The following is a 10,494-nucleotide window of genomic DNA, read 5'->3' on the forward strand; positions in this document are numbered from 1 at the left end:
TTGGTCGAGGAACGTTTCGGTATCGGAAGATCGGGACGCAAAACGAAACCAGACGACTCACTCACTGGAATTTCATCGTTCCGGTGCGGGCTGGCGGCATCGTTCGGGATGGTATGCGGTTGCCACATCTGGAAGTGAGCGACCGGCCGCAGCTGGAACTCGCACGAAAAGTTCTCCTCCTTGTGCGGCTCCCGCTTCAGGGCCAACACCGAGAAGTTGCCCTCCGAGTCGCCGTAGTCGTCGATTTTGATCGTCGCACCAGCAACACCTAAAAGTGACAGAGTGAGAATTGTTAGCCACCAGCGCGCCAGGATGCCGCGGACTCTACGCCGGGCGGGGCGGGTTCTACTCACTGTGGTAGGTTCGGTTGTTGATGATGGTTTGGATGATTTTGGTACCGTTGCTGGCCACGTCGCGGATCACGTCGCCGGTGAGGGGCCGGTGCTGTTGCTCTTCCTTCAGCAGCTTGTCCAGCGCCCAGGCGTACAGCTTCACCGAGTCGTACAGATAGGCGGCGTAGATCGACACGTACTGTGGGCAAAGTCCGGGGAATACAAAACTTCAGTAATTGCTCCAATCGAGGGCGCCAAAGGACACGCTTTGATGTCGGTCCATGCCATACGCCATACGCACTGATGAAATGAAATTTAGATGCTGGCCTCCGGATTTTCAAGTGTCCGAAGCAACAGATACAACCTTACCTTTACGTACTGGTTGAAGAGGGTTGGGTTCTTGAAGAAGAACGGTTCCTTCTGGTTGTACTCGCGCACCTTGTTCGTGAAAGCCTCGAACTTGGGCAGCGGCTCGGACGCGACGACCATCAGCAGGCTCCGGCTGCGCTTCTCAAAGTCCCCGGACAGGTCGGTGCAGGTGCGAACGTTCGGGGGTTTCTCCGCCCGCCACAGGTACTTGTTGGCGTGTCTGCGACGCAAAAGAGTGCGAACGGTGGTGAAGTGAAACTCAATTAGAGACACAACGTCACAACGCCCCGGCAGCGCTTTCTTTCACTTTCCATGTCAAAGCCCCCGCCCTCCCCCCCGAGAGACAGTTTAACAGTGGTAATTCTCGCCCCTTGACAACTCTGCCATTAATAAACCACTCTGCCGCCTACGATGGTGCTTTGGGTTTTAGAAGTAGCATTTAGAATCATACTCTTAACACCCCGGGGTCCTACTGTAATGGCGGTGCCATTTGGTCTCGTTGGCTTTGACTTTGAAGTGTACGCCAAGTGAAGTTGTTTACACTCAATACTTTGGGAAATGGTCCTGGGAATACTGGTACCGCGCCCTCAGCAAGAGGATCGAGGCAATTTTAAACAATTCGTAAAGTTCTCTTTATAATGGCGGAGCAAAGTATCATTGCTGGCTTAACAGTCCGTTAACTTTCTGCCCGAACGAAGGAATTCGAGAGAGAGAGAGCTCAAAGCTCTCAAAACTTCGAGCTGAAAGAAACGTCTGGCAGACCAAAGGAAAATGAAATCGAAGGTCAGAAAAGTTTACTCCGATGAAGATGTCCGAAGTCCAATGCTCGATTGGATCGCCGGCTTGTCGGTGTCCCCAACTCAACTTCATCACAACCGTCCACTCCACGTCCGTTCGAAGGGAAGATAATTAAATTTTTCCAGCTCTCCAGCCGAGCCGAGTCGGAAAGTAGCTTCGGTGGAAAGTTGTAACAAGAAGTTGACCAACTGCTCTTGTGTCGAATCTCGGTTGCCTTTGAGTCAAAACAAAATATAATATGTTCAAATTGAGGTTCAGTAATATGAGCCGAAACTTTCGAAAGTCCCACCCAGATCCATTCCCAAGACCCTGCCAGTCTGAACCGCCCATGGGCATGAGATAATACTGTTGCTAACAAATATGAAGAATTCGCTTATAGCAAAAAAATTCTTTGTTTATTCTTCTAAATCGATGTCATCACCATTGAAATAATCTCTACTATTTGGAGAAATGATCCACCAAAGTATGATACAAAAACTTGTTGGCAAACAGAATTACGAAAACGACACATAATGCCGTAGCGGCATTCTTTGTTGACAGTTTGGTCATTTCGAGGTCCAAGGACCGGAAGCAGGTGGAACATAATTTGTTAATGTGTCATCAGACGCAAAATAAAACTTCAAGGGTTTGTTGATTGAGCATAGAACTAACATCCGTCATGCGAAACAATAGAAGCCTTAGAGACGGGGGGGGCGAATATATACTTACTTCGGCGAGTAGGTCATCATGTCGGCCGAGATCACCAGGTACTCGCCTTTGGCAAACAGCTGCATCCCGTCCATGGTGGCCATCATATCCACGAGCTGGTTGCTGTTGCCAAGGAACACGTAGATCCTTGTCCGGTTCATCGTTTTCTGTATGACCTAGAGTCCGGATCCAAGGGTCGGGTCGGGTCGGGAAGGTATGGGTGCCGAAGAAAAAGAGTACATTAGCAAACACACACACAAACACACGAACGGGCACCAGTGTGCCGGAACGGACAACCGTGGACAACAGGAAATGGAAAGCGATTCTTCGTTTACTTTTTTGTCGTAACAACGGTCACACACACATATTCATGTATGCAAATGTTTGGTGGTGGCACAAAGCAAAACCAGTGGCGAGTGTAAAAACAAGCGGATGTGTGTGTGTGTGTGTGTGTACGATGTGTGAAGAAACAAATGGTCCCATTGTACTAAACGATGTACTAAAGCCGTAAAGGTGAGAGAGCGGGGATCACCGTTTCCAGGATTATGAAGCATGACAAACATGGTTGATTGGCGCCTTGTTCGCCAGAGGAAAAGGATAAAAATCAAGTTCGAAAAAAGAAAAAACCGACAGTTGAACCGAGTGAGCGATGGCGAGCGAATGAAAGAAGGATGGATCGTGAGGCAAACACGGAGGCGACGTAAAAACCTTCTGCTCTAGACAACATTTAATTATTCATGTAATAATATAATACCGTGTACCAATATCCACTACGGCAGCAGTCCATATCGGCCTGGCAGCACTTGTAGTTGTCGAACACCATCTCGACGTGGTTGACGGTGAGGTTGTTGCGGGCCGCCTGCGTTTCCAGCGAGGTGGCCACGTTCTTCCACAGCTGCTCGTGGATGATGGAAAATTTGCGCCAACCGTAGTAGATCAGCAGCGAGATGATGGACTTGGTGACCTGCGAACGGCAACGGTGGGAAAAACAGATGCACACGTATAGATAGAGGGACAGCACCGAACCAAACCGACAGGACAAACGGGATCTCTTAATTAATGCAGACTTCAGCAGAAGCCACGGCTCGCTGAACGATGGAACGCCCGTTTGATTCAATTTGTTGCGCAGCCCCATCGTGCCGTCGTGTTTACATCATTGTTGTAGTGCGTTTGTGACGATAAACGGAAGGGAATTTATTCAAATCGCGAACGGATTGTAATTCCTCTTCTACTTCACACAATACTGGGAAACGAATGGGGTTCAGATATGGAGAGATCCATCATGAAGTTGGCAGATCGACAGGTTGGCAACTCAACTCATGGAACGGCGGGGAGACACTCAGTCAGTAGAAAACCACATCGTTTGTAACTGTTAACAAATATATGTATCTATTGCTATTGAACTGTGAACTGTGTGACAAAATGGAGTAGTTATGTCCATCAGAAACAAAAAATTGATTAAATAGAACTACGTGAACCAGACTTCGCGGTACCAGAGAGTACCGCGTCCAAAAAATGTGCCATATTTAACAAAAACATTCAACAACGAATGTTGTTAAATAAACTTAAGATCAAGCCTTACAACAACAGAAAGAGCTCGCGATAACTAAGGAGTTTATCATGTAAACGGGCCCAGAAAAAGATCACTCACATGGCCCAGAAAAAGATCACAGTGTTTCGTTCGGGCGAGTTTTTTTTTATTTATTCCTACATTTGAATATTTTTCAAATTTTATTTACTTGTTTTAACAAAACAAAATCAATCATATTTTCGTATGACATAGTTATTTTGCATGGCCCTGCACTATAGTTGTCCGTCAACTTCATTTGCGTAAAAAAAACCGTGAAAACTATGCTTTAAGGCGCATTTAACAAATCTCGGCTTAAGCACCCAGGCTTTGGTTTACGCTTCACGACTATGTGAAACAATTGAGCGTAAAAATCCTTTGCTTCGAGAGAAAACGGCATGACTGCATTATCACGTCGCTCGCCTAATGCACTTTGTGGCCCCCGGGAGAAGAGCGTCATAAACGGGTGCTCCATTTTTCGCTTCTCTCTCGAGAGACCTTGATCTTGAAGTTTTCCGTCATTCTGCTTTGTGCAAGAATTTTCAATTAGATGCGAACCCCTCCTCCGATGGTTGCGGCGCTCGCAACTTCAAGTCCACCCATCAGGAGAACTCGGGACGGCGATTTTAAATTCACAACGGACGCCAAAGAACGTGGTGCTGCAACCGACGTGATGGCGACACGGTAGGCGTTGTAAAATATCGGTCGCCGTACGATGGTGCAGAAAATATTGGGTGAAAATTTGCTGTGATAGTAAACAAAATGTGCAAACGAGCAAGTTTTTCCCGACAAAAGGTTGGTGCTTTGCCTAAGAAAAGTGCAGTCCGCTCGTTCGTAGCATTATATGGGTGTTCAAACAATTTGAAGGAGTGCTTAAAGCTTCCGAAAATCTCATCCGTCTCCCACTTGAAGCAACTTGGCCAACTTTCAATCGGTCGGCATCTGGTCTACTCAACACAGGGTTTCTTTAAAAGAAAAAAAAGATGGAGCATTAAAACCGAGGAATCGAAGAGGCTCCATCGTGTGGCGCGTGTTCCATGCGCACACGCCGAAGAAGACACTGGACACCGCCCTTCAGCTTCAAGCCGGCGCAACATTAAACCAGGCGCAGTAGACAGCAAAAAAAAATCAAAACGCAGTGCTCGCATTGCTTCGACGAAATCCGGGTTCAGTTTGCAATTTTCCAAACGGGATCAAATTACAACGACCACACCAAAAAAAGGAAGCTAATTGCGCGCGTGGCAACTCGCCGGCAGGGCCGAAGCAATTCGACGCACGGTAGACGGCGGCTCGATCTCGTCAGCACTTCCGTTTCCGATGGGCGGCGGTTTCCGCTTTCCGGAAGCGGTAAAATCGCGCCGCGTAAGCGAACAATTTGACGCCGCCCGACGAACGCTTATTTTTAGCAGCGTGCACATACCAACCCACATTCCGATGGTAGGGATTTTTAGAGTTAATGTAATTAAATATTGAGTGCCCATAAAGCAAACCTTAACGGAGCGGCAATCATAATCTTTTCGTTTTAAAGTTTTTCAGTTCGCCGACGACCATGTTGCGCTTTCTGCATTCCAAGACGCTCCGAAAACAGGGGCAAACAGCTGCCGTAGTTGAGAGATTAATTTGCTACGTTTGACGCAACTTCAACACGAATCACATCGCTCTACCTTGATTGGTAGTACCAAATGCGAGATGGACAGGACGCAGTCGAAAGACGGCGAACGTCTTGCCTCGAGAGCAGAAGCCGGAAGCCAAAACCAGCAATCGTCGAGATGCTTGAAAGTGAAAGATTATCCTGATCGTCGGATGGTTACGGTTTCGAGCTTTCGCCCGAACGAACGGTGTCTCAAATTGCATTATCCCGCCCAACAACGATACTCGACGAGACCGACTCCACGGCGGAGTCTAGATAAACATCATCATCAGATGGAGAAAGATAGTACAGAATCGGTAATTCGAAAACCGGAACAAACTTTTGGGGTGCACTCGACGAGGACTCGACTAGAGCTACGTACCTGCGTATCAGGTGGTTCCGTGCGGGCAAACGTTGGGATCGGTGAGCTACGCTGCAGCTCGGAGCATCTCTGAAAAAGAAAGGGGAGCGAAAATAACCGATGAAACGTTAGCAACGTGAATCTTTAAAATGGGTCGAATAATGTTAGACTTTTACAATGGTATTGCCAATCCTTAAAGTACTCTCTAAGACGCGCACAAAGCGACTTTGTTTTTTAACCCAAATTGTTCCGGATAGGCCTCAAGGCCTCAATAGGGTTGATGGTACCATAAATTAACGAACGAGAGGAAAAACATAAAACATAAAAAAGTGAACAAAAATAATTTTAAACCTCTAAACCTACAATGGAAAATCAACAACTAACAATCACAACTGAAGAATTTATTTAAATAATGTTAACTGAAAATGATGCTAGGTAAAATTGAGATAATAAACAAATAAAATGATCAAATCAATCAATCAAGATAGCTGATGGTATGATGAAAAACACACAGCTCAAAACAATAAGTAATAAAGATATTGAAGTTTTCTTTTGCTTTTGAAAATTAACAACAGATTTTGGTCCATTGTTATAAAATCAAAATCTTAACAATGAACAAACAAAATGATTCACTAGAAAAAGCATCTTGTCTATATTTTGATCGTACATTATTGAGATGCTAATAAGAGAAACAAATTAAATTGAGACACAACTAAACAAATACGAACAATTGTCCCTCTGTTCGGTGACTACAATACAATTTAGATGCAATACTAACGGAAAGCACTGAAGCTTCTTCAGAACCCAGAAATCAGAAGTTGAAAGCTCTCAAACATTAGGGACACCCTTTCCACATTCCAACTGCAGCCTCGCTGCAATCAAACGCAAACACATTCTGCCAACAGACTCGACGGCAAGATGGTGCGCTTCTTGGTGCAAGGAAAAAAGAGCAACAAAACAACAATCCACAGAAAAGCGGCTGGACACGGACTCGGACATTTTCTGTGTCTCTCCAGCACTAATTAGCGACCCATCCATTATCGCGGGCGCGCGCGCGACCGATGGAAAGTGAGAAGTTATCGTCCGAAGCGCAAACTTACTCCTCCTTCGCCACCGATCGCCTGTGCCGCTCGATTGAAGACGATGGCATTTAATTATGCAGCCATCCATCTTTGAACCCCCAAACCTGCACAGCTTCCCATCAGCGGAACCATCGTTCGCGGGCGGCGGCCGGGAGTCACTTGCCCTGGTGGAATGTCGATTGGCTCCGGTTCGTTGGCAAATACTTTATGCAGGCCACCACCACACCATCGGCTGGTGCGGCGACATCGTTCGCATATCGCAACCGGCGACATCGCCGGTCGCCGGTGCGTAAACGGAGGCGCATCTCGACGGACGGCACTCGGTGCCGAGTGGGAGTTTTATTTTTAGAGCAACACTAATCAGTTCATCGGTACATCGGTCCGGGTCGGGCACTATCGGTGCGTTATGATTGCGATAACGAGCGGGTTGGCCCGGCGCTCGATGTGCTCCGCTGCTGGGTTGAGGGGGTTCAATTAATTTCCATGACAAAAAATAAACCACCACGGAAAACGATGGCCACTGCATGGCGCCGCCAGTTGGGCAATGATTGATGCGTTACTTAAGGGATACGCGATGGGGGAGGATTTGGCTTCGTTTCTCTCGTCTGTGGCATGGTTGAAAGACTCTTTGGAGTGTAAGTAATATCAGTGAAAAATCCAGTGGCAGGGCCGAACTCCAACCATAAATGTTGGTTACACATTTGGTGTTTTGAGACATTCCTCCAGCTAAATATTAGACTATATGCCGATATCGACGAATGCCAATAAATAATTTTGAAGTTGTATTTGGTATTTTGATGTTAAATTCACCTATTTAGACAATTCTTTTGAGGTCACTACGGTCTGCTTTAGGCACTGTTCTGGTTTAATTTCCTAAGCCAAATCAATAGACAAGATGACAGACACACATCAAGATTGCATCATTTTCAAACAGCAGCTTTTCGTAAAAAAGAACATAGTCTATTGCTGGATATCCAGTCCCGTGCCAGACAAAAACCTGACATATTCATCAAAGACTCCTCTCCAGTTTGGGCATTGGACAAACCAATAAACCACCACATACAAAACCACCTACCAATAAACCAAATAATATCAAAATTATTATACAATATTTGGAAGAAACTCGCCCTTTACCGTAAAATATGAATCAACAAACCAATAAATTAAAACTGACCAACAAGCAAACTGAGCTGACCACTAAAAGAGATCCATGCTCAAAATCTCTCAAATTATAATAACAATCCCGACAGCATATTAAGCATAGCTTAAATTGTCATGCATTATAGTTTGCATGCTGTGGCCTGGCCAAATTTTTCATCCTCCTTTTTTTAGGAATGGTTGGGTATTAGATTTGTTTGTTCCCCTTGACACTCATTTGACAGTAAATCTGTGATTCGTTATTTGTGTTCAAATGTGTACTGTTCTTGGTCTTGACACACCCCATCATCGATCGACCGATCCCTCCGCGCCCACCGGGAAATACTCACATACGCGATCATCGGTATGTCGCGGCTCTGCGAGACGATGGCCTCGGTCTGACAGGTGCCCTCGGGGCCGAAGAAGGCGGCCACTCCGTCGCAGATCATCTCGGTGATGACCCGCGTCGCGACCACCGTCTCGCCGCGCGTGTCGTTCCAGCGGAGGGCGAGCGTCACGTTCGGCAGCAGATCCGGATCGTTGTTGATCTCGTCCATGGCCATCGTCAGCGCACCGGAGATCGTGATGCCTTGCTTGTCGATCAGATCGCCCTTGACCGCGGTCAGATAGCCGAGCGTCAGCACCGTGCGGTTGTTTCGGAACTTTTGGTCGGGCGAATTTTCCGGCATCTTCGTGATGTACGAGCCGGACGAGTGTTGCTGCTGTTGCTGCTGCTGTTGCTGCTGTTGTTGCTGGTGCTGCGGGTCCTTGTTGCTTTGGCTTGCCAGGAGCAGCAGCGACTGCGGCGGTTGCTGGTAGTAGGAATCATGCTGATAGTAGTGGGCCACTGCCGGTGACGCCGAGCTTCTGGGGCCTAGGTCGCGCGACCCACCGCCTCCGGGGCCGCCGAGGCCGCCCGGCCCGGGAAGTGTGCGGTCCACGCCCGCCACCGCATGGTCGGACGCCACCGAGAGCAGTGCGAGCAGCAGCAGGATAAGCCAACGCGTCATGGCCCCCTAGAATGGGGCCGATCAGCGCGACTCCAACCGATTTCGAACACCGGCTGTCAGAGAGAGAGAGAGAGAGAGAGAGAGAGAAACAGAACGAAAGAAAACATTAGTTCGGTTAGGCAGTTCCTGAGGAGGTATACATAATTCATAATGTTATCCGGTTATCCGGTAGGTACATAAATCATAAGAATAGGATCCGAAGGCGGAACCTCGGTTGGGCATCAATCGTAACAGACGAACTCATCACGAAGTGGGCTATCTCATCAACTTTCTATTTTCTTTAATCTTTCACTCCATTTTATAGGTTCATTCGATCCAAAAATCATCGATAAAACTACAACTAGTACTACCCCAAATGGCTTAAACACCGATCTGAACTCTTTCGCAATTTGTTCGAACGTTATGCAAAGTGGAAGAGATAAGTTCAAACATTTCTACCGGCATTTTAATAAATTGATTTAAATTTTAAGATATTTAATTCTAGCACCAAAGCTGCTCGAAACTGCACGAATTACTCATAGTGCTCATATTACGCGCGTTTATGTGTTAGCTAATGATCCGTACTACCTTTAAGAAATTTATGCACATTCCTTCTCGAATTTCTGTACAATTTGCAGAAATCGAAGCATGAAGTTGCATCACTAACGTTGACGATTGTTGCAGCCAGTTCGATGTCAGGTATGCGCGAATCATATTTTCGCAAGTCTAAACCACCAAGCCGAGCATCATCCTCAATCTCCATTGACACGTCACGAAAGCTAATCAAACTTGGAAAAATTCAGCACCACCAATCACCGGATTGTGTGTCGTGTTGTCAATATTGTTGCCGCCGTGCTGTGGCGCTGTTGAATATGATATTCATGAGCCAAACCGATAACACAGGCACAACCGAACGGAGTCTATGGATTCGCTTCCTCCCACGGTCTTGCTTTGGAAGGAGTTTTCCAAGGGGTTAAAAAAAATTGACCATGAACAGGTGACGATGGTGAATCGTTCGCCATCTTTCGGCAGCATAATGCTATTGCACCGTTCAATTCATCGGTATCTTCAATCAACTGGTCGACCCAGAACCTACGGATGTTGCACGGTTTTCTAAAAGATTCTCGTTAAAATATGTAAATTTTTCCATTCAGTAAATTTTCTTTATCATTGTTTTTACTTTTCTGACAGTTTTTCTAATCAAAACTTTGTTTATTTTGAATAAATAAATAAATGAATAAATAAATAAACGAAAAAACTTACGGCTATTAATATTCACGCACATTTTTTTAGGTCGTTAATAGTTACAAAATATTGTATGAAATAAACATTTATAATCAATAATGAAAATATTTATTCATTTATTTAGTAATTTTTTTTTTATTCTTTTACTTACTAAGATAGTAAATTGAAAAACTTGAAAGTAGAGTTTTCCAATATTCAAATTCCTACTTTTGCAAAAAAAACTTTGTTCATATAAGAAGTTTAATACTGAAGCACCTCACGGTCACGAAACTGTAGCATAAAAAGTTATCCAACAAA

General features: G+C 45.8%; 1 protein-coding gene across 1 annotated transcript in view; it reads right to left on the minus strand.

The window, feature by feature from the left end:
- LOC128269054 (receptor-type guanylate cyclase Gyc76C-like) overlaps window positions 1–8,973 on the minus strand; it is a 15,665-nt gene extending 6,692 nt beyond the window's left edge. Inside the window, exons 1-7 of the mRNA XM_053006400.1 lie at window positions 8,314–8,973; window positions 5,766–5,834; window positions 2,941–3,150; window positions 2,208–2,362; window positions 702–921; window positions 354–531; window positions 66–268 (exon numbers count right to left, since the gene is read on the minus strand). Coding sequence (XP_052862360.1) covers window positions 66–268; window positions 354–531; window positions 702–921; window positions 2,208–2,362; window positions 2,941–3,150; window positions 5,766–5,834; window positions 8,314–8,973 — 1,695 coding nt within the window. The remainder of the gene's footprint in view (window positions 1–65; window positions 269–353; window positions 532–701; window positions 922–2,207; window positions 2,363–2,940; window positions 3,151–5,765; window positions 5,835–8,313) is intronic.
- Window positions 8,974–10,494: the final 1,521 nt, after the last annotated feature.

This window comes from Anopheles cruzii, chromosome 2, assembly GCF_943734635.1.
Source record: "Anopheles cruzii chromosome 2, idAnoCruzAS_RS32_06, whole genome shotgun sequence".
NCBI classification, from domain to species: domain Eukaryota; kingdom Metazoa; phylum Arthropoda; class Insecta; order Diptera; family Culicidae; genus Anopheles; species Anopheles cruzii.